Consider the following 24737-nt stretch of genomic DNA (forward strand, 5'->3'; position numbering starts at 1 on the left):
AACCCAAAGGCTGAAGGACAGAAAATGGGTTAACCTGCCTGTCTCTGCATCTTTGTCCCCTTAGATGCCATGGACAGTGGAGAAACCCTCTTGAGGTGACCTACACACCCAGCTGCCTAGCAATGTAACAATAGAGATGTAGGAGGAAATTTTGCCTAGGTATGAAAAGAGTGAGGAACTCACTTGCACAACCAGATCTGAGCTCCCTGAAGGCTGGGAAGGCTGTGTTTGAATCTGAACTGAATCCAGCCTAGGCTCCAGAAAAAGCAATGCCGTGAGTTCATAGTATGTCTCTGCCCTTGGTTTAGATTTACATTCCTTTGTCTCTGGATGGGCACTCGGAGCACTGTCGGTTGCAGAGACATTGCTACGTAATATACCTTGGAGCACCAAGAGCTTCTATTTTGGACCACAAATATGTGTGTATTCCTGGGCTCCTGTGCCTGTTCAGGAGGGCTCTCTAGGCAGCTGCACTCTTGTATAACCATCAAGATTCACAGGAAAATGGTGTGTAGAGAGCTCTAAGGGGACAGGAATTAATTAGTAAGGAGTTCATCACAGCAGTTGGGGTCACATCCACTGGAAAGTGGAAAAGGCCATCTCTTTGCTAAGCAACCTCTTTCCTGCAACACAGGAGACCTCCCTGCTGGGCTCTCACAACCTAATTGCTCTTAGTTTAGTCTCCTGCTGGTTTCATGATAGCTGTAAATGGCTTTTCCCTCTTTGGATGTCTGTTCCTACAGCAGACATAGCCCTTGGCTTCTCTCTCCTTCATCTTTACCCAAGTGCTTTCATTAATTCTCCTCCTTGCTTCTTCTTTGGTCAAGTTTGTAGGAACTCTACCAGGTTTTCTGTTGCAAGTCTCTGACCATGTGCTGTGCAGCCTACAAATATGATTTCAGTTCTTGGAAGAATGAGGCAGGAGAAATCTACTGTGTTTTGCTCCAGCCTTGTTTCTATATTGCTAGTGAGGCAACTGCTGGTTTCAAGTGTACCATCTCACAGTTCTCTAGTCATGGTTGTTTCTGTGTCTTCTGGCATCCTGTCTGCAGAAAAGGGAAGTTTAAATGAAGGTGAATGCTGGCTAACATGCTAAACCTCCTCACCTCTTAGGGAAGCCAGTCACCTTCCTAGTTCTACCTTTCCAAGTTTTTTCCTTGCTACTTTCCAATTTCTATAGGTAGGAGTCTCCTTGAAGCCTTTATGCCAGCAGATTACACCACAAGCAAAGCCACTTACATCGGGCCCTTTTTCAGTGCTGTTGTGGTCCTGTTCTGCCTACAAAGGATCCAGATTGCACTCTCCTCTGTTTATTGGGGAGTTGTCTTTATGAGGAGCACATTTAAAGTTAAAACAAGAATCTTCTCATGATGCTTAACTTTGCAGGAATAACCTATCTGAGATTAACCTTAACCTTTGCTGCCGTGTGTCTTTTCTTGCACTTTCAAGTTGCCATTTTAAATGCTGCCTGGACTTGCTCACCTTTCTACCAAAGCTGCAAGTGAATTCCCTTTAAATAGCAGCTGCTGACGCAGCAGCTCTGCCTGTGTTTAGTGTGATGCCGTGGCCAAGATCCAGGTGATGTAGGAGCAACTGAGCAGAGCCCTGTGCAGTCCACTGGGTATCCCCATGGCCCCTACCAGTGCTTGCCCCCTCTGTAAGGGGATGCAGAGCTTTGGAGGGGCAGCAAGATGCAGCCAGGAGATGGGTTGATGCTCCTCCTGTGTTTCATGGGAGGTTTGCAAATGTCCCCAGAGCAAGGGGAAGTCTCTAAGCAAATTATCATGCAGGGTACAGCACATCCATCTCCACCGTGCTGCCCACAGCTTGTGCTCGGGCACCTGCCCTGTCTCAGGGGGAGGAAGGGCAGGAAGGGCCAGCTTCTGGTAAGAAGCTGTCCTACTCCACCACAAATTTGGTATGTGTATTGGAGCGTGTTTGTGTGTGTGTGGTGGTTGTTAGCTCTCAGCCCTGCCCTGACATCACATTTAGCTGGTGCAGGAGTCAGATGAGGGCAGCCCAGCCTCTCCATACAGGTTGAGCAAGTAGGAAGGATTAATTTCCTCTTCCATCCCAGCTTCACAGTCCTGGCCTTATTCCATGGTAGCAATTCTGCCCAGGGCATAGAAATTCACCAGCACATGCAGTCTCTTTGGGTTGCTTTTCTCTTTTGTTTTTTTCTTTCTTTTGTACAGTTCTTAAGAATAGCCTGGATACCATTGAGCTGAGACACTTGTTTCCTAGACTGAGGGGAGAAGCAGGATAAAAGGCTATGAAGAGACACAGGTGACTTTTCAGCAAGCTTGGCAAACAAGCCTAAATCTCAGGGTCTCCGCAAGGGCCTAAAGCTCTTTTTACCTTAACGCTCGTGGAAACAGACATTCAAGACCAGTTAAGGCAGGCAAACAAATGAGGCTGAAGGGTTTAAAGGGCTCACCATCACCTTCCTTAGGTCTCCAGATCTTCCAGTATAGCTGCCTTTCCTCCAGACATGCAGTGAGGGGGTGTGGGCTGGCTCATGGGGTGCGATGTGACGTACAGCGTGTCTGACTGTGGCCCCTGTGCTGATTCAGCAAAGTGGTCTTTACTGTGACCCCATCTGGAAATCTGGGGTAAGCCTGAGTACTTAGCCCTACAGGGAACATCTTGCTGGGACTATGTGCCTGTTCAGACTAGAAAAACCTGTATCAAGCCCTGCTGCTCTGTCAGCAGTACGCTTCTGCCACAGTCTCTATCCACTGGTGCTCTGGGCTTTCCCCACTACCTGTGTGCAGCAGATGCTTATGCTGTGCCTGTACAGCAAAGGCAAAACAGTTATCCCACCTAGTCCAGTCTACTGGAGTGTGAAGCTGTTCCCAGTCACCTTGAAGGTCCCACATTTGCCTCTGGGATGCAAAGATGCATTGGGACTATTAGTTCTGAGGAGCTGATGCACTTTGAGCTCACATCGTGTCTGTACTGGCATAGCCTAAACTCCTCTTGTACCCTCCTGGTACAAAAATCCTGGCCATGTACAGGAATTAACACTGAAATGTGTATCAGTATGGGTTGTTTACCCAGGGGGCTGATGTAGTTTGCTCTACATGATGTAGCTGATGGGACCCCCTGCAAGACAGTGGTGGAGAACCAGTGAGTTATGGTTCCGTTAGAGGAGGTTAATCTGGTGGGGAACAGCATCTGGATTGCTGTCACAACTGAGGTGTTTTAGCGGATTTGAGCATAGATTTATTCACAGAAACATGATCACTGTATGGGATATGCAAGGCACTTAGAGCTTTTCCACCTGTTTTAGTTAGCTCCTTAGCACACCCCTTGGGACTAAGTGTTTAAGGGGAGTTCCCCAGGGCTGCACCGTCTCGCTCTGAGAGCACATAATTGTGTAGAAATAACATCCAGGTGTTGAGAAGAGGAAAGTGCTTGTAGCTATTACTCTAGCTTGTCTCCCAGCTCTGCTTCACTGTGCGGTTTGTAGGTTGTCCCTGACATTTAAACTTGCTTTTAATAATCTTCCAATGTTGAGTTTTTCTATGCTGGGAGAGGGAAAAGTTTGAGGGCTGTGAAATAACTTGAGCCACATCTTGCCAGAGGAGCAACTCCCCAGACTCGGTGGTCAGCATTCGGTACTGGAAAAGGAAAATTAAATCCACATAGTCATCTTCCCCTGCATCCACTTCCAACTTAGGCACACGGGAATGAGTGGGGTCTGGAAGTGGTTTTTGGTTTTTTAACTAGAAACCGCTTTGTCCGTCCAACTTGATTTCATCAAATCTTACAGCCTGTGAGAGGACCCCAAGCCCAGCAGAGGCAGAAAGGCCATAGGACACATTGTGGCGACAGCAGCTATGGTTCCTCGTGGTAACTAAAAACCCCTTTCTCTTCTGTCCTAGTTCTGGACACTGCGGGCCAGGAGGAGTTCAGTGCAATGCGGGAGCAGTACATGAGGACCGGAGATGGTTTCCTCATAGTCTACTCGGTGACAGACAAGGCGAGCTTCGAGCACGTGGACCGGTTCCACCAGCTGATCCTCCGAGTCAAGGACAGGTGGGTGCTGTAGAATCACTGCCTGACCTGCCAGGCTCCCATCCTGCTGTGGGAGTGCTTGCACATCTCACCCCAACTTCTGCCTTCCGGGTGTCCTGAGAGAAATCCTTGTGTGGAGGGTTGTGGACCTAAACGTGAGGAATAAGATATGTTTTACTTCTTCTATAAGCATGTAGTGCTATCAGTGTGGAAAGGTTCAGTGGTGTTATGATGGTGTGAAAATGGGTCTGGAAGAGAGAAAGTTCTGCCAGAATGGTCTGGCACAGCCGTGTGAGAAAGGCAGAACAGACACCTCTGAAGGTAACCAGCTCAGCTCTGAAGAGGGAGGGAGGATGCTCTGTGCACAGTGCAGACACTTTGGGAACACCAGCAGGGAGTCAGCAAACATTCAGCCCTAATTGTTTTGCGTGGCCTGGCAGCATCCTCCTTCTCCCTGGCTTCATCTTATGCCAAACAAACCTTAGAAGGTCTTGCATAATTTGGTGATGTGAACAAGTGTCTTGAAGGGGAAAAGCCTCATGCTTCTCATGCTGGAAGGAACTGTATTTGTTACAAGGGTTGTAGTGCAGTTAATGCATCGTGCTCTGCAGCAACCATTTTCACAGAATAAAACATCTCTGTGTAACTGGGGAGAAAGCCAGAGAGGTCACCTGCTCCCCTCCCAAGTGCATGGGAGAGGGTAGCACTGAGTTTAATTGTGGCAAGTAAATGTGTCCTGGCAGAGCGAGGGGAAGCTGCCGTTTTATCTCAAAGATAACTCCCTCTTCCCACCCCGGTCCAAGAGGCGATGGATCAATCCTCATTGGGTGGGGTGTGAATTAAGCCCTTATATGTCTGCAGCTTTGAAACACTTAGTTTTTCCGTTCATAATGGCTTTTAATTATGGAAGTCATCAAGAAAAGTCACCAGAGGGTTCGGGCCTCATTGCTGGCTTCCTTTCACAGCTCTGAATAACTTCCCCACAGGAAGGGTGGACTCGTATCATGTGAGGTTCACAGCTGACAGCTCTTCCAGTAAAGCATCCAAAGCATAGCCCACGAGAGCGAAAAGTAAAGGAAAAAACACCCTTTGATTTCATCTAAATGAAGAAAACTGTCAGCCACTCAGTCAGCCCCTCAGATCACAGCAGTCTTTTCTTCACTGCTGGGGCTTAGCTTGGGGCAAAGTAAATCCGTTTCTGAAAGCTGAAGAAGATGGGACAGAATTTCCTGTACCGTGCCCCAGTCCAATGCTGGTTTTATCTAAATTAATGTTGTGAAAATAAGATGTGGTATTCATTGTTTTGCTCTGCTCTGCACTGAAACTTTTACCCTCCACAGGCCGTGCAAACGCCGCAGCCGTGTGTGAGAGGCAGGAAGTGAAACAGGCTGGTGAGGTTGTTTGTGTTTCCCTGCTCAGCGCCGCTGAAGCGCAGAGCGTGAGGAGCTTATTAATGCTTCATCCAAAACCTGAGCTTGGTCAGAAAATTGCAGCAGTGGGAGCAGCGTGAGTTAAAAAACTGTCCTGCCAAACCCGGGAGCAGAGAGACACCCTGGTTTTCAAGCTAGCAGGCAGTTTTGGCAACTTAAAATCCAAAAGAATTGCAGGCTGCTGTGTTAGCAGAGCTGTTCAAAGCCTGCCTCCCATTTCTTTCCACAACTTTCATTATAGTAAAATTTCCGACTATAGCAGCTTTGTCCAACTAGCAATTGTACAGCTCACAATAGGGAACAAAGTCCCCGTAGAGTTTCATGCCTGATGTAAACAAGAAAAATGAGATACTGTCCATACGTAATCCCTTTCTAATCAATGTGCTGCAAGCCGAAAAGGAATCAAATAATCCAGACAAGCAAGCATTTTGCTCCAGAATGATCAGAGTAAAAATTTGTCAGTGCTCAGGTATTAACATTAAATCACAGTCACATTATCAGAATGAATAATTCTAAGACTCATTTAAAATGCAGAATGCAGTACTGTATTTTTCCAGCCAGAGCAATGGGGCAACATGCCAGAGGAAGATGGAGCCCTTATCATCTCGATGAAAAATGACCAAGAAATGCTGTTTGAAAATCCAGAGTTACTCGGGGAAGTGTTTTATGCAAAAATGAGTGTAGCCAGCTGCTCCTTACCCCAAAAGAATCAGCTCTGTTGCAGCAGAGAACACCAGGATAATTTAAGAGGGTTTAAAGTTAAATATAAAACAATACTGCAGTAACTGTCAGTGATCAGAAGGGACCTCCTCCCTCCCAGCAGTGGCTAAAAGGCCCTGCAGCAGTTCATTGCTCTGTGTCATGAAGCTGGAGGAGAAAGAGGCACTGCCAGCACCTCCCATGGCACGAGCTACCTTTGTTCTGTTTATCACTGAAGCTATGGAGATTTCTGCAGGGGGGGAGCCTTGCACAGGACATGCTGTGGATAGATGGATCTCTTCTCAGGTGGTGGCTGCAGACAGTCACTTACATGCCTGGTGAAGTTAGAGAAATACTGAGTATTATTAGAGAGGTAGATGGTTTTGGTATTTTTTTCTGGAAACAGGAGATGGTAGGTAATAGCTTTGGAAGCTTAGCAATTCTCCTTGGTTCCCTCTAGCCTCCTTCAGGCTCATTTTCTTCCCCATTTGATGCTCCTCTAAGCACCACCTTCCAGAGTCCATCTTTTCTTCCCCCACAGTGGATGACCAGGACTCCAGTTCTTCCATCATCTCTCAATATCTTGCAATGATGAGCAGCTGCCAAGATACGCAGTTACTGAGATGCCTTAAGTGTTACAAAAGAGTCCCAGTCTCCTGTCCCAGATCTGTTTCTATGTCTCAGTTAATTTCCTGGCTAATTCTGTAGATCTTTGTTCACCTAGTTGGATCTTCAGGCTTAGCTATTATCAGGCATTGCAAAAACAGTGACAGTAAGTTCCTGAAGTCCCTAGAAATAACAATGAATGTGTTCATGCATGCAACTTGTCAAGTAATATTTTACAATATGAAGATATGTATAGCACAGTGTGGGGTTTTTACTTTGTTTCTGTACCTATATGTGATATGTTTGTAGCTGAAAACGTTAGATGTCAGCATTAGAAAGTGAAACATGCTCAGCATTTTTAATTGTAGCCTGATAATAATTGGGTGGTGGGTTTGATTTTTTTCCAGAGAGTCCTTTCCAATGATTTTGGTGGCAAACAAGGTTGATCTAATGCATTTACGGAAAATTACAAGAGAACAGGGAAGAGAAATGGCAACAAAACATAACGTAAGTTTGTGGGATTATTTAATGGGTTATTGTAAGTCCTATTACAGACATTCAGAATTGAAATCCGTGCTCATTTGGAGCTGAATTAAAGCTTACAATTAAACATTTTCAATTGCATTTTTGACTACTACAAAGTAGCAGCTATGCAGTTTCCTTTCAGTAGGGCCAGTTCATTGCTGAAACCAGAAGCTCTGGCTGTGCACCAGGCTGTAGCAAAGCTCTGGCTGTCACAAAGCCATATGTACAAGGTGTCTGCAAACAGTGAGGGACATGAAATGTTCAGAATGAGGGAAGAAAGTTCACTCTCCTGGAGTGAAAAGGCAGAGTCAGGCATGAGGAGGTATACCCAGGTGTCTGTAGGAAGTGAGCTTGTTAAAGATAATGAAGTTACAGGGTTGTTAAGGCTGTATAAATCTGGCCCACTATCTTAGCTCTGCATTATTCATGCTGTTAGTTTAGCCTGAGAAATTGGTCTTAGATGGGTGTAGATCACATGCTGCTCCACTAATCACCTCTAAATGCCAGCAGCCCTGAATACCCAGAGGGAGACGACAACTCCCTTAGGAGAAACAGAATGGGAAGGTTAAAGGCAAACAAGCCTGAGACCTCTTGGCAGCTTGCTGTGCCTAAACTGTGCAAGCTGTGTGTTGTTCCTGAGCAAGCCACGGTGGCAGTTTGGCAGGGCAGGTTCACTCCTTCCCCTCCCCAAGGAAGTTGTTTTCTGTAGGAGCCAGGACACCTAAAGTGCAGCAGAGCATGTTGCATCCATCTGTACATGCACACTTTGGAAAAGACCAGGCACGAAAATACCTTATCAGAGGCAGTTTTATAAATCTGCCAGTGTGCTGGACAAGCACTCCAGGAGGCCCCATCTGGCTGTCAGACTTTGAAGGGGAAGATCATTTTACACTGGAGGGGAATTGTAGTCATGAAATATTCATGCAGTAGTCCTAATAAAATGTGGCAAGCAAGAATTTTTGGCAAGTGCTGGTCTTTCAACAACCTTCGGCTGTTTTCATGTCTGCGAGCACAGCTAAGGGGGAGAGAACATCTGACGACGTGGAGTCTCTGATTATTGTTCCCCAAACCCAGAGCTCCGATAGCAGCTGGTTTGCCTGGTGCTTATTCCAGACCTTTTGTAAGCGCTCCCTGACCTTGCTGCAAGCGTGAAGGTGTTGATAGTGGTGTCATGGCAACATTCTGTTTACCTGCATTTCCCTGGTCTCTTAGGGACCCAATTTCTTCAGCCTTTAGGCCTTTCATTTTGAAACTGGTTTGCTACGAAGGTGTAGGCTGTCACTAATCTCTTTCATGATACTCTCCTCTCCTCCAGATTCCCTATATAGAAACTAGTGCCAAGGACCCACCTCTGAACGTTGACAAGGCCTTCCATGATCTCGTGAGAGTAATAAGGTAAGCTGCACACTCTTCACTTGGTTACTGCTCATGGATTGGATCTGCAGGAGTCCTGGCTCAGAGAGCTTTTGGGGAGCAGTGGCTAGGTTTGCTTTCAGTGGGAGATTTCTGTGGTTTATTAACTTTCTTGTCCTGTATCTGCATAGCTACGTTACTAGCAGTTACCCTTGCAGGACATCAGTGCCAGGCACATGAGGAACTAGCTGTGGCCATAATGAAAATATATTATTCAATGAACAGTGCAAAGCCTGCTCTAATGATGAGCTTTAAAAGGCCAGTGTTGAAAGTTCTGGACCAGTAATTTGGGTTTTCATAGTTTTGTCCTCTCAGGGTCTCATATTGCCATGGGTTAAAAAGGGCTGGAAAAAAATTTACAAAATTCTAATGTTGTAGGTGACTTCTAACATTTTCTGCTCACTAAATGGAAAAAGTTAAGCTGCTTTGTATAAGAAACAGCATGACCTAATGGCTAAGACACAGGTTTCCTCCTCAGACTGCAGAGGTTTGTTCCCAGTTTTGTCATGAGTTGCCTTTGCTCGTTTTGGCAAACGCCCGCTCTCCGGGTGAACCCCTGCTCTGGCTGCCAGCAGGGAGGGGCTGCCTTCCAAAATCCCAGCTCCCCTGCAGGAAAAGAGCTGCATGCACATCTCAGCGTCTCTCTCGACCGATAACCTCAATTCTCTTTGAGAAGATTTGGTTTTTTGGCACCACTTGTCTGGCAGATTTTCTGGACCTTCATTTTTCATGTTTTGGGAGGGTGCTGAGCTGAAATCATGCTCCTCCCCGCCGTGCAGTCAAAGTGCCTCGCTCGGCGATTAAACCACAAGGCATTTATTCACAGCATATCTGTACTTGTGAATATCCTAGCACAGCCTCAAGTCAGCCTCCATCAAAAGCAGATGGTACTGCCCACTCTTCCCACATGTCTCTAAAGCAGGGGGCAGAAAGTCTTTGGAGAACTGAGTTGGAAATGTCCCAAGCTCTTTCCCAACTGTTCTGTAGCTCAGCATTAGCTGGCTAGATATTACTTTTGTGTTGCAGCAAGCTTTTACCACCATCTATTCTGCTCTGCGGGAAAGAAAAACAGAGCCAAAATAAGATGGGAAGGCTCTGTTTGCTTTCTCTCCCTAACGCAACTCCAGACAGGCTGAAAGGAGAATTGTAATGAGGCATAACTAAATTCAAGCCCTGAAAATGTACTCCATAACCCCAAAAATAGGTGGTATACCTGAGTTTCCTGAGTAGCCACCATGAAAGTCATTGCCAACCAGATAACCTCCCCCACCACCACCATGAGGGCACCAGAGATGTTCACAAGAGCTGGAACTCCCTCGGATTAAATCAGGAAGCAGGGAGATGCTGTGTGATCTGGCTGATCACTGGCCACACAGCAGCTTCTTGGTCTTTGGCCATCACAGACTGTCTGCAGTCATAGGATAGCATCACCTCTCAAGTATTGCTTTTCTGGTTTTTAAGTTAGCTTTTCCAAATAAAATCTAAATTTCAGTATCCTGATAACTGTGTTGTTCCTGGAGTGCTTTGGAAATGAAAGGCCTCCTCAGAGGTCCTCTGAGTTCTCAGGGTGAGGATGCTCATTCAAGGCTGGCACTGTTTGTGCTCTTTGTACTTGGCTTGCTTTATTTAGCTTCATGCAAGAAACTTTTGTCTGGAAGTAATCCAGAGAGGAATGGGGTGATTGAGTCCACCCAATAGATCTTTTCAATTTCCTGATGCCTCTTTAATGCAGGGCATACACAGGGACTGTCACAGCAGAAATCTTGAGTGGGCACAGGATGTGGTTTTCTGGATCTCTGAAACAGATCCACAACAGTGTGAACAGCTTGTGGTCACTTAGTGTTAATCCACATTCACTTTGAAGAATTTTTTAAATTTCATCTTTCTAGTTTTGAGCTTTAAAGTGTTAGGTTTCTCATGCCTCCAGCCTTCATGTTCACTGGAATAAAAAAAATCTTATTAGCCAAAGCTGACTTCTTCAGATGGTTGCAAGGACTTGGAATCTGAGGCTGTAAGAAAAACACCAGCTAAAGCCATAGTGATTTGTGCCCCAGCTATGTCTCATCCTGGTCTGGATAACTTGGTATGAACACTGGGTTTAATACCTGCCATATTACATCACAATCAGGCTGAGTTTGAACTATTCAGACTCTCGGGTTTGAGTCTACGGAAGCTGCTAGTGTTTGTGTGTTTTATCTTGCAATAAAATCTCAGTCTACAGGCTGCATATCAGGTGTTTGAGCCACAAACAGTTCTGTGGAATTTGCACTGCTGGGCTGGCTGAGTGGCTGCTGCAATCAGGCACAGTTGCAAACAGGCTGTAGTGCAGGAGGGCTCTCAGCTGCATGTTTCTGATGACTGTGACTTCAGACAGCCAGGACATCTTTCTGGGGTCAGCTCATTCTCTGTGCTGAGGTGCTCTTTGCAACTTCCAGGGGAGACCAGAGCCCCATCGGCAGCAAACTCTTTTTTTTTCTTTATTATTTTTAACCCCTCTCCATAACCAAGTCCTCAGCAGTACATCTGGCCAAGGGCAATGACAGCTGAAGGAACATCTTTCCAAAAATGTTCTTTCTCTGCATCTCTCTCATATCTCTCTGACTACTGAGCATTAGCAGCAGTGTGATGGGTGACGTTGCATTGCTTAGAGCATCCCTGTTTCCCAGAGCAGGGGAGGAGGCAGCAGTTCACCCAGGGCAACTGGAGGCATATTGCCCTGGCAGGACACACATCCCTGCCACTAGCCTTCAGTTTTGCTTACGGCGCTTTCCTCCTTTCCTTAAGGATGCAGGGAGTTGTCAACTGTGTGGCATGAAAAGCCATGCAGTGGTGAAAGGGTATATAGAGATATATGCACAAATATCCATATGTGCACCAAGGTGCTGTTCTGCAGGCTACCCTTATGTCCCACCTGCTTATTTTCCTCCCTGTCTCCCCAAACAGGCAACAGATCCCAGAGAAAAGCCAGAAGAAGAAGAAAAAGACCAAATGGCGAGGGGACAGAGCCACGGGCTCCCACAAACTCCAGTGTGCGATTTTGTGATGGGACACCCTGGGAGTGCCTTGGACACCTCCCTCCTCCCCCCTTGACTCACCGCCAGCCCAGGCGAGGAGCAGCAGTGTGGTGCCAGCGCGGCCCCATCACCCCCTTGGGGTCCCTGCGGCGGCTCTGACTTGGAGGAGGCGGCTCGAAGGGTCTGGACATCCCCCCGAGGGGGCTGCGCCTCAGGGCCAGCATGGGAGCTGCACGAACGGGAGGCGGAAGGGATCGGCAGGGCCTCGACTCTCAAACATCCCCAGAGCCTTCCAGGGGCCTCCATGATGTTTATGAAAAAAAAAAAAAAAAAAAAAAAAGGAAGAAGAAAAACAAAAAGGAAAAAGGAAAAAAAAAGTGTTGGTTTTATCTGCAAAACATTTCTCCTTGTGACCCATTTCTGAACAGCCATGAATAGCCCCCCTGTTTGGTACAGTCATCTGTGTATGTGTGGGGGAAGGGAAAGGGCTTTTCTTTCTCTAATTTTTTTTGTCCTCTTCTTTCTCGTTTTTTGCTCAGTGAGTGTTGGGTTGCAAAGAAACAATGGCCAGGGTTAGACTTTTTGCACTGAACTCTCTCTTGGGCGGCAGTGCCAAAACACGACTTCAATATGAAAGTGCATAGATTTGGAGGAAGAAAATTAATTCCAGCTGCTCTGGGTGCTCCAGACATTGTGTCAGACTCTGGAGGGCTGCCAGCTCACAGACCATAAACTCCAGCTTAGGAAAGGAGGTTTGGGCTCGGATTATATTTTTTTTTCTTACCCTTTGTCAAGAGGTTTTGTTTCTGTTTTGTAACTTGGGACATGTCAAACTTAAGGTGTTTTGTTAACCTGGAAGTATTTAAATTAAAGTAATTTACAAATGGAAGGGTATGTCATCTTTAAGGTGGAGGGGGGGGCAGAAAGGGAGAGAGGAAGTAAAACCTGAACTGAATTTGTTATCTGGGTGTTGAATTTCTCCCTCATAAATGCATGTAAACTGGTGCAATCTAAATCCCTGTTTATTATTCCTTAACCTTTCCCTGCAAAGCCATGCTTGGGTAGATGAATTGTTTTGATTTTCCCAGGCTCATCTCACACACAGAGGAAAAAAAATCTGCTTATGGGCTTTGGCTCAACGTTTCTTCTTCTCCATCCTTCTCTGAGAGTTGGTGACTTGAAAGGAAGAGGTGTTTTGAAAATGATTCAAGTGGGATGTGTCTCTTCATAAGCTTACTATCTCTAAAATGTCTCCCTGAAAACCACAAAGGCCAAGTATGCCTTATGAAAAGGCAAGGCAAAAAACCTGCAGCCATTCAAACTGCCATCTGTGGCACCAGAAATATGGCTGTGCACATCCTGGAGGGACCACGTGTTCTTTCACACCTTTCCTGGCACTAAGAATTGTGGTGGCAAATTTGTCTTTAATTTAATGGAATGTCATCTGCTGGATTGAAGCCATCAGCTGCATTCACATGGTCACCAAGCCTCTTTAAAAGTAGCAACTTGCTTTTCATCAGCTTGAATCCTATTCAAATACACTTTGTGGGCATGACTTAAAATATTGGCAGAGTATGAATGCCTGAGATTTATGTGTCTGAGCACAGAAAATCCTGGTATTGGATACTGAAGATCCATTCAAGATGGTGGATCATCACAGACTTGTCTATTTGCCACCAGATTTCTTTTCTTGACCCTTTGCCAGGCCAGTTTTTAAAATGTGAGTTGGCATTTTTCAGGTGAATGAGGCTAATGGACACTTTTCCTAATTTGTCCAGTCTTGATCACAGCCAGAAGACAGCAAATGCCTGCAGCTGGCTCAGCAAGCCTCTTACTGTAATGCTGGCTCCGCTACCTCTGTCCCAATTTGTGTGATGACAGATGCTGAGGGGGGATTAAGGAGAGGGATATTTGAAATATGTGTCTCTCATGGACTCCTAGGTTGGATGTGGACCATACACTTCAGTAAAGCTGCAGCATGCTGTGTCAGTCAAGATGTGGCTCCCAACCATTGCAGCATTTCTCCCAGTGTTGGCTGAACTGTGGCGACTGAAACCACCTGGTTCAAATTCTGGTCCTTGAGACTTGCCACTGTCTTCTGGAGGAAGATCTCTCTGTAGGCATCTCAGTTGTTCTGCTGTGAAAACCTCCAGTAAATCAGAAGTCTGATCTTTGCAACCAACGCGTTTTGCTGTAACCCCTCTAACAACTTTCCTGTCAGAATCCCTGTCTAGCCTGACTGCTGGCTTAATGGTTTTAATTATACACAATTAATGCTATGGAATCCCACACACAAGAAGGTGGTGGCATTTTCAGGGAGCCCTTTTAATACTGCCCTAGAGCACTTCCACTTAAAAATAACTTGATTTCTGCTGAAACCCCTCATCCTTATTATTTTTATCTAAACCCTTGGGAATACTTGCCTGAAAACAGCATGTGTGTCTCTTGAGTCACATCTGCTGCGTACTCAGCCCCGCGTGTGAGAAATTATCTGCTTTTTCTGAAGCTTCTTAATTGTTTCTTCATTTTCTTTAGCAACTAACAGCTATTGCAGAATAACAGGAGAGGAGAAGGAGAAAGGGGCAGATTAACAGCTGAATATGGAATAGCAGCAAACAGGGAAGGCATGCTCATTTTCTTCTGTGTTCATCAGCTTGTTTATAATGGGGAGTGTTTTCCAACAGGGATTGCATCTCTCACAGTCCTAGGGAGCTGAAAATAGCAAGGTATACAAAGCCTACTGCCACCTAATGCACCCTTTCATGTTCAGGGCTGTTAGGAATCCAAGAGCACCTTATCTGCTGTGCACAGCACCTCGAGACCTGGTGGTGAGACACTGGTGGCATTTATACTACAGAGAGCACCAACTGTGCTGGTGGGTAACTTCTATTTTTCTATGGAGCATCCAGTGAATAGCAACATTTTTGCTGTAGTCAGAGTCTGGAGAAGGATCCTGTGAGAGTGCACATGGGGCTCATTTCCAAGGACCTGATGGTCCAAGTGAGCTAATGTCATCTTCAGCCCCTGGGTAAGTCTGCATTCCCTTGTCTCAGAGCAATCTTGTTCCTCTTCTGTTAAACAGGAAATGACAAGGTGGAGCTGGCCATGGCCTTGCCTTGTTTTCAGGATACACTTTCAAACAAAATGAAAATCAGGCATTGGAATGGGCTGCCCAGGGAGGTGGTGGATTCTCTGTCCCTGGAGGTATTTAAGAAGAGACTGGATGGGGCACTTAGTGCCATAGTCTAGTAACTGTGGTGGTAGTGGATCAAGGGTTGGACTCGATGATCTCAGAGGTCCTTTCCAACCGATCTGATTCTATGATTCTATGAAAAGAGAAGAGGGCTAAAACCTTGCAGATTTATTGGCATTTAATAACCAAATAACCTCCTTTTTCCATTTTAGACATTGAATAATATTTGTAGAACAACAACAACAAAATACTAAGCTACATAAGTTTTGGCTTTGCAAAGGTGTCATCACCACCTCAGTCTGGAATCACATCACAGCTGTACCACTGCCTTCAGGTAAATCATGTTGCTGTTTCCTCCCTCAGGGCCTTCTGCCTATAAAGGAGTCACTAGCTTGGGTTTTTACCAGCTTTTGAGGTGCATGACATTTATTGTGTAAGCAAAGTCCATCTGCTTGTCTGGCTACCTTTGTCTCGTGTTTAAGGAAAAGGGGAGTGGAAAAGAAGAGAAGAAAATGTACCTGCTTAAAATAAATAAATTTTCCTCTGGCATGAGCAGAGTTTAATTATTCCTCTGCCTGCCGACTCTAAATGGCACAAAAGCCCAATAACAGCAAAAACAACACCCCCACACACACACCTGAGCAGGCCTGCAGGTGGCAGCCACCTACAAACCTGCTTTTTTGTCTGTCTCAGCCCAGCCCAGTGCTGTCACTGCCAAAGCTGCTCAGTGATAGCCTGGGTACATCTGAGTAAACCACGTTCAGATGATGGTGCTCAGCAGCAAAACACTGTAGATGGTGGACAAGAGAAGCAAGAGTTTAACAGGGGGGCTGAAATTGCTTGGTTTGGATCAGATGTTTCAGTTTAACAAGAGGCCATTGCCGTATGTTGCTCAGTCCCTTAATCTGTCATGATTAATTTTGGCTGGCTCTTTTAACCTACAGCTGTACTAGAGTTTGCAAATTAGGACAGGCTGAGGGCTTTAGACATACATGGTGTGTCTCGTCTCAAGAGGAAATGAGCATTATTAAGCACGGAGAGGACAGCACTGTAATGCTAGTTCAGACTTTCTTTGGGCTTGTTACCGTCCTCAGGGCAAAACAGACTGCCCAGAGCCTTATTCAGCTCCAGTGATTTCAAGGGATGGTCCTAAATGCTGCTGAAGCGCTTGGTAAGGAGGCTATCCCCCAAAGCTCTGCTAAGAGTAGAATATAAAGCGGAATACAGAAGATCAGAGAGTTTTGAGAGACACAACTTGTGGTTTACTCCAGATGTCAGGGTTCAGATACTTATTTCCTAAGGAGGGTGAGGGAGGGCTTGAGAGAAGTTTGGTGTTGGAGAAATAGCCAAAGCCCTGTGACCACCTGTGTTCCTTGGAATGGACAGAGGAGCTCTGTGCCTGGAAATCCACCTTCTGTGAGCTGGGGTTCAGTGGCCAGTCTATCTGCTGTAGGCTGGGCAGAAAGGAGGAATCAGTGCATGCACTAAGGACTGCATTAGAGCTATGCAGCAAATATGACAGTAAAAAGGAGGGGAAGGATGCTGCAGCACAGAGAGTGTTGCCATTCTTAGTCACTGCTGTCTGCATTGGAAGGTCTGCTGGGGACAGTGGTCACATAGGCTAAATTTTGTGTCTTTCATATATGTATTTAATGCCATCTGAGAGTATCCAGGGCATTTGCCTGGGAGTTTCAGCTGTAACACAAGAATTATGGGAGATCAGTGCCCTTCTGAAGCAACAGCCATGAGCCAAGCCAGATTCACCTGAGCATCTGAATCAGCTCCAGACGTGTGCCTTCAGGCAGCTCACAGGTGCTTTGAGAGCCCTTTCCTATTTCACAGCAGTGCTCAGAGAAAAGCCTGTGGGTATTTCAGGTGTTCTTTTCCTGCAAAGTCATGTCACTTGTGTTTTAGGGACTCAGTGATGCATCCAAAAGTCTGAAGTAGAAGTCACCAATTTCACAAAATGTATTAATTGCATCTTGCAGCCTAAGCGATCTCCTGAGTATCACTTGCACAATTAGGCTGTAAATAATTCAATATTTGGCTATCAGGGATTCCATCAATATTATGCAGGCTTTTTGCTTCCTTTTCTCTTGCATGCAACGGGAATAAATATTTCATAGATGATCTCACAGGCAGTTTCTGGGATGACATGCAACTTGCTTGCAGCAGAACAGAGCAGGGAAAACTAGATGACTCTGTGTGTGCTGGATCCCACCATGGAGAGATCCAGAGCACAAGGAGTTGCACCACCGAGGTAGGTTCTGGTTTGGGGGGTTTCCCACCATTGTGGCAAATCATTGGTGCTTCCCTCCAGCTCCAAGAAGTCACACATAAGTGACCAGCAGGTCAGACAGGTAAAAACTTCCCAAGGCAGGAGAAATGTGCAGGTACTGTGTCACTGCTGTGCCAGAGGGAGGGGGCCAGGGAAGGAAGGCCCACACTCAATACATGAGACCTGCCCAGTCTGTCAGTGCAGGGGTTAGTGCTAATGACAGTGATGGGGATGTTCAGCAGTGCTGAATGTGGAGTACAGACAGGCAAAATTCCCTAATCCTGGCAGTTCTGGGACAGCTTTTCTATTTCTTTTGAATTGAGGGATCCCTTTGCCAAATCCCGGGGGACCGACAACAAGCCAAATACAGCAGTCTGACTTGCCACAAGCATTAATTCTCCTCTGGTTTCCCACCTCCTCCCAAGCCTCTCTCCTGGAGACCAGGGCATGTACAACATTGTCTGAGAGCTCAGACTGGGCATGTGGTCAGGTCCAGGAGCCAAAGAGGAGGGACTCAGGAAAAATCCTGGATTTGGTCAATAAGAGCAGGAGCAAGAGGAGGAGGAAGGAGCTTTGTGAATTGGAACCCTATTCTATAAAGCCAAATCCTCTGCAAGTCTGGGCAAGAGACATTGTATGACCCTTGATTAAGACAATCTCTGCTGAGAAGTCAGCCCAGCTGAACAAGTCACGAGCTGGTCCTTGGGCTGCCACACACAGAGGTGGTTATCATCTGGCTCCTGTGACAGCAGCTCCACTCAACTACAGTAGTCAAGCCTAACCAGCCCAGACCCAGACCAATATCAGGCATGCCTCTTTGAAACTCAATAGCCCAAATCCCCTCAAAACATAGTCCCTGGCACTGGGAACCCACTTAAAGGTGTAGTCACCTGCTTATGGGGCAGGGGGTTCTTTTCTGCAAGCTCCATAATAAGAGCCAGGTTTCAAACAACTGTCCCTGGGATGTGAACCGACAGAAAACAGGAAATTTGAAGTTAAAGCTGATGGTCTGGGCTTTGCTTGCACAATTGTTGAGGCTGAACAAAGCACAATGATGTGAGCTGGAGGCAGGGTGCTGCTCACCCTCCCTGGGAGCTTCCTGCCTTGCCTTGCCCTCATCCCAGTCTCCAAACCTTCACAAGAGCTTAAGCTGGTTTCTGGCATTGAGTTTCCCACATAGCTGGTCATAGAGTTTCATTCCCACGTGTGTTTTGCTTGGCTTGGTGAAGTCTCTTTGTCTCCTCAGCATCCTTTAGCCAGCAGGGCTAGTGTGGTGATGGGAGGTGTCTGGGCAGCCTTTGGCAGAAGGTGCTTCGTGGGGATGAGGAGGTGCAGCAGGAGATGGGGAAAGAAAAGCACTCACACCACCAGCATAAAACACTTAAAGGCAGAGGTGGCACTCTGAGAGGTTTTTGTTGGGTTTACTTTAGCACGTGACAATCGTTCTGGGAAAATTCATCTAACACCTGCTACCATAAGAATGGAGAAGTAGAACTAATGATTTTTCAATTCAGGATCTTAAAGCATTCATGAAACAATTCAACCTCTTGCAGTTAGGACACTCAGAGATGGCAGATCTTGTTCCACAGGCTGTAGAAAGAGAAGCACAGACATTTGAAAGCAGAGAAGGAAAGAGCTGGAGCTGGTGAGAAGCCCGAACACCAAGCACTGCTGGGACTTGTGATCAATTTGCTTCAAGCTGTGAGACTATAATGAGCATAGACTTAGCTGAAGATAAATATTAAATGCAAAAAGAAGAGGTCTGAGGCCAGCTGTCTCGAGAGGTTCAGTCCCTGATAAAAACTGTAAATACCTACTAGATATAGGCTGCTTCCAGAAGTGGCATTTTCTCAGGATTTTCAATTGATTTTTTCCCCTAACCAATCTATCTCCTTCCTAATTTAGGATTCAGCTTATCACATCATAAACTAAAAATGGAAAAGGTCACAAGTTCTGCTTTACTTAGGGGGAAAAATTACTTTTTGTAAAATGCCTTTGGATTTATTTACTTGACTGCCTTTGTTTTTCTTAAAAAACAAAGCCTTGAATCTTCCTTGTCCTACGGAGTCTTCAAAACTAGTGACTGGATCAGTGATGGGCTGCCTGAGGAAAACAAACCTATGAGCACCAAGTGTAAGCCATGTGAGCCTACAGCTGAAGTTGCTGTTTTAAGCTCCCAAGGGGCAGAGGCTAATGCTTATTTTTAAAATGACAGGTCCTTTGGCAATGTTTTCCTAAGGCAACAACAAAGAAATGACACTATCTAATGCCAATGTGGCTGTTCCTCTCAGCATCCAGAGGACCTTCAGACCTGGCCATGTAAACAATGGCACTGATGCCTGTGTGGAATAAACTGCTTCTGCTCCTTGAGACAAGAGTTAGCATCAGCTGACCAGTGCTACAGGGAGGAAAGCTGCCTGTATGTTTCTTATGGTTTATTGCCAACTAATGCCAAACTGCAGGCTTATCCAGCCCTAGTAATAGTCTTAGTTGGATTTTCTCTTACTTTGACCAGTATGGGACTTGTGGCATTGAAAAAAATCACTGGAGAGCCAGTCTGGCTACAGCACAGCATCTTGCTACTGTCCAGCTGCCTCTTCTCTGCAACAGCCTTTTACCACAGGTTCTGTAAAGGTGGGACAGAGCTGGTGCTGCTCCCTGGAGAGAGGTGGGTGTTGTGAGTTTGATGATACAAGCTACACGCTTGTATCATTAAGGGGGTCTTAGCACCTGTTTGGGGCAATTAGGCTGTTCCCAAGAAATGAATTATCTGCATTGACTAGCTGAGGGCAGAAACAATTTGTCTGTGTTCTCAGATGGTATCAGAATTAGCTGTTTAATATACAGATTAGACCCCAGGAGAGCATCTGTGATGAGAGGTGGCCTTACCTACCATGTGGAGTGGCCTTATCCCAGCAATCTCCTTCAGTCCCACCTGCCCTTTGCAACAATGTCCAGCAGCAAACACAGACAGGGCGAGTGGCACAGAGTCCTTGGGCACAGCCTGCTGTACAGCATCTGGGTGTGACCAGGGAGGTCAACACCCCCCCAGGACCCTTTCATGTATGTGCAGGGTAGGTGCTGGCAGCAGGACTGCTGGGAATGCACTGGGGTTTTAAATAAGGACATACTAAGCTTTTCCAGACCCCAGACCTCTCCTGTATCCCTCTCTTGCCTGTTGGTACAGAAAATAACCAAAATCACAACTAAACAGCAGAAAAATCTTCTCTAACACCTTAGACTTTGGGTCCCTTCTCAGTGAGGGGTGGGAGTAAAACTGCCCCAGAAACAATGGTTAAAAAAATGCTAAAGGGAGGAGAGTGTAAAAGAGAAACTACAATCTGGACTTGCACTAGTGGTGAATGTTTTTTATTACTGTTATTGGCTATTCAAACACTTACGCAAAAAAACAGAAAAGAAGTGGAGACAGCAGCCTCAAATCAAACAGAAGATTTCAAACAATTCACAAACTTCTAAATATATTAATCTTCCAAAGACTCTTTAGCCTATTAGATAGACTTAAATAATCATGACCTAGTACTTGCTGAATAACTAAAATCTTTTGAGAGTTCACAATTATACTTCAGATCACTGTAAAACAAAGGGCAGAAAGAAATCCCATTTGGATGTGAATATTTAATATGGCTGTTTGAAAAGCTGCTGCACTGACATTAATTTGGGCAGATAATCAAATAAGTATTAAAACAAACAATTATGCAGAGATAAAATTAGAACAGGAAAAGGTTCAAAGTTAAGCCAAAAGAGAGTGGTTTATAAAGACCATTTGACCATGGCTTTTCGAACACAACTGGAATAAACCACCAAGGCTGTTAACTTATATTGAGGATTATAGATCAGCGGTGGTACCAGTAGTACCTGGTTGTAAACACAGGATGGGTGTTAGGTTTCTTCCTTAAAGACCCACCTTAGAGCCTGTGCATATTAACTGGAGCCTTTCTGTTATCCCAAACAGGCCTTGGATCAGGCTCCATCACCTTTTGATTAGAATCCCACAATTCCTTTATCTGGCAGCTTTCAGGAGAAGCAGAAGTGAAACATATTGCAAAATCCAAGCTCCAACAGGAGTCCTGCTCAATTATGTCTTAACATTAAACTGTAGCTAATGTGCTTTTACCAGATGTCCTGATGAAATACTATTACTAGCCGGTGCATTGCATTAATTAAAGTGAAATTTCATAATGAATTCTTTTTTCAAGGCAGCAGGGATGAATTGATGACCTACATAACCTCCCTTCCCTTTGAAATAGTTTTCCAAACTAATGAAATGAATCCCCCTGGTTGTGGCAGGGAAGCGGAGGGAGCCGTGCTTTGCAGCCCCACTGCACACTGCGACATGAAAAAATCTGGGCACTCTCTGCAGAGAGTATGGTTTGCCTTTCATTGTGTCTAGCAACAAGAGGGAACTTTTGGAGGCAGGCGGACTCTCCATTAAGGCACCTTGCATAATGGGAGGCTTTTGAAAGCTCCATTAAAATTCTTGGACAGTGCCCTCGCAGAGAAGCCGGGGGATAAGCTGGCTGACCCTCTACCTTACAAACCGGCACAAATGCACAGACAGTTAAATGCACATTTGTTCGGGCATAAGAGGCTTAGGGTATGTCATTAAAATATAATCCACAACGGACAACAAACATACACACAGCTGGCAGGCTCAGACCCGTTTTTGCAAGGATGTTAGAGAGAAGCAGGAGGATCAGCATTACGCAGCCCGGGTACGTGGGGAGCGGGTGGGAGGAGGGGAGGCCTCTGTTCCTGGGCATATGTTTTTAAAAGAGAAAATATGCCTGTGAATTCTGATTATGTCTGTGTTAGTACATTTTGATCCATGGTGGTTTGAGATTAAAAGCGATTTATGATGTTGCTAAGTCTCGGCAGTCTACATTTCACTAAGCCATTGCAGAGCAATCAGAACAGTGCCTGCACCAGTGCTGGATTGTGCCAGCGAGTCCTAATTGCCTGAAAGATAATGGTGTCATTAAAGTCTCTTGCCCCCGTGAGCCTTGTGCTCCTCCACAGAAAAGATGCTTTTATTGTTGGTTTCAAAGGAGCCCTCAGTCACTGCTAAAGCACATTGTCCATTCAGAGGTACTGGGAGGCTTTATTCTGTAGCTGCTTTATTTCTCTGTTTCTCCCTTCATAAGCAGTGGGCAGGGGAGAGCAGTGGAAAGAAACGCAGAAAAAATATCGACTTTTCATCAAGGCAAAATATAAATCAGACATGATTCAGTTAGACACTAAAGAGGGAAGATGAGGGGAAGAAGTGGCTGAGACCTTCCATTGGTTTAGGCTTCTAGAAACAGAAATGGAGAATGCTTCTCTGTAAGGAGACATACTCCACAAAAAATGCCAATTTCACCAATAATTTTCAAGTCAGTAATCATTTTGACAGAAAAGCTGTGACTAGCTTCTTTATTCATACAAAAGGCATGTGGCCCTGCACATTACACCTTAACTCATAGCCATCCTTCTTACTGGACAATTTCAATTAAGAAATGACCTCTGCATAAAACATTCCATTCTGCTACATGATTTATTCCTGTCTTCATCTGGCACCATCTTCCTGAAAAGCAGGTAAATTGATCACTTGTCTCTTTATGGGTGTGAGCTTTTTAAACAGAAGGGAGGTGGAGGGTGTATTATTATTTGCCTGCACTCTGAATCTTGCTAATCCTTGCACTTTGAGAATCACTTTTCTGTTTACTTTGCACAGTGGCCTGCTCAGTCAAGGAGCCTGATTTCACTGGGTTAGCAATACAAGACCACATACAAATGACAGTGACACGCAGAAGTAGCCTATTAACAAGTGTTTCCTATATTTCTACCATACAAAACTGAACAGAGATGTATTTAATCTCTAACACCCAGGAGAAGTAGTATCTGCTGAGAACAATAAGAGGCTCGGTTTGCAGAGGGGCTGTAGTCTCCCTGACCTGCTACCCTCATAAAACCTTTGCAGTTAAATGTGCACTCAGTTACACTTATGGCAGGCCATTCCAACATAATCCAGATTGCTCACCAAATGCCTGCATCACACAGAAAATGCTTGGCACTGCTGGTGCAGGGTACCCAGAGGTAGAGAGGAGCCTCCACAAATCAGCACTCAGATAATTTTCCTTTCATATTTTCCTTCTCCTTATCTGCCTTTCATTCTCTTAGTTTTTGCTTTTGCTCTTCCAGCTGTTACCTTTCCATCTTCTATCCATATCATTCAAAGTAGCAGGTGTGAGAGCCTTTCTTCATTGCATCACATTTCTGGGGTATTCTCTTTTGCCACTGACTCTTCATTTGTTTAAGACTTACTGGCATTTCATGTTTTTTGTTTTGCTGATGCCTTTTGAATGTAGGATCTAAACTGCAGTCCCGCTGCTCAGGGCTGCGCCTGTAAGATGGTGCCAGAGCAGGGGCTTCTTCTGCATGAAGGAGGAGGGGTCTCAGTCAGTTGACAGGTGGAGGGGAGGTAGTAATTAGACAGAAGAATTTAACACCACTTGCCTGAGATGTAAGTGGGGGAGAGAGATTGTTTAAACCGCAAACCCAAATTTGGAGGCTGCCCTGTTCATATCATGCCGCAGCCTGGAAGGGGCCAAAGGGGCTCTTTCATGACCACACCAGAAAGCCCAGGGCAGCACCAGGCCCTGCCAGGGACTCACTCTGATGCCCAACACCTGCAAAATGTAAACTCAGATCTTAATCTAGTGTATTCAAAATAGACATTGTTTTATTTGTTTTTATAAAGGACAGAGCATGAATGGCAGAAAACCCATGAGCCTTTTGGCCTAATCCCATTTCAGACACAAAAAAGAAACCGCTTCCTGACAGCCACAAGCTCTCTGGGAAGAGTCAGCTCTTCCTATGTTTCCCTTACTATATTTCCTCTGCCATGTGCTGTCATCCTCCAATCCTCCTTGAGTGTCACTTGAAGAAAAAAGTCTGTAGTGAATTATAATGACAATACATTGAAGATGGCTTAGAGCAGAGAATGGCGCTTTATAGCAGCTGGCTGTGACAAATCTGGGTTGGGAGAGAACATTGTGTGTGTCCCAGAGATTATAGCTTTTAAAATAAAAACCTCATTCTCATTCCCTGGGGCTTTTTAATGAATTGCCACATGCAACAATGCCTTAAACGAAGCATCAGTGATTATCCATCTGACGGCAGCTCACTCAGTGATTATAGCAAAATAGAACACGCAGCACCCTGAAAACCCTAAACCTACTTGAAGAGCTCTGCTGATGCTAAGGATAGCTCTCACTTTAAAGGCAAAGAAGTAGATGTCACTAAAGGAGCAAAAACCTTTAGAGAGGTGGATCGTCTTACCATGGTTAACACTGCTCAGTGGGATGATACACCCAACACTGAGCCAGTTGCACCACACACAGACTGAGAGCAGCACATGCCAGTCAAATCCCAGGATGACTGAGACACCTGAATGAAGGAAAATCATGTTTTATACTTCTGGCAAGAGCTAGAAAAAGGCCAGAAGCAGCAGTCCTGCTGGTGTGACCCAGAGGAAAGTGGTTCTTGTTGAATCGTGAGGA

At 45.5% G+C, this 24737-nt stretch overlaps 1 protein-coding gene across 2 annotated transcripts in view; it reads left to right on the plus strand.

Moving 5' to 3' along the window:
- Positions 1–12596, plus strand: part of MRAS (muscle RAS oncogene homolog) — a 38712-nt gene extending 26116 nt beyond the window's left edge. For both annotated transcript variants that reach the window (XM_050339569.1, XM_050339568.1), the window contains exons 3-6: positions 3888–4041; positions 7163–7262; positions 8596–8675; positions 11637–12596. In XM_050339569.1, the coding sequence (XP_050195526.1) occupies positions 3888–4041; positions 7163–7262; positions 8596–8675; positions 11637–11736 (434 nt within the window). In that variant the 3' untranslated portion in view covers positions 11737–12596. The remainder of the gene's footprint in view (positions 1–3887; positions 4042–7162; positions 7263–8595; positions 8676–11636) is intronic.
- The last annotated feature ends 12141 nt before the right edge of the window (positions 12597–24737 follow it).

This window comes from Myiozetetes cayanensis, unplaced genomic scaffold (genome assembly GCF_022539395.1).
Source record: "Myiozetetes cayanensis isolate MyiCay16 unplaced genomic scaffold, myiCay2020 scf9, whole genome shotgun sequence".
Taxonomy (NCBI): domain Eukaryota; kingdom Metazoa; phylum Chordata; class Aves; order Passeriformes; family Tyrannidae; genus Myiozetetes; species Myiozetetes cayanensis.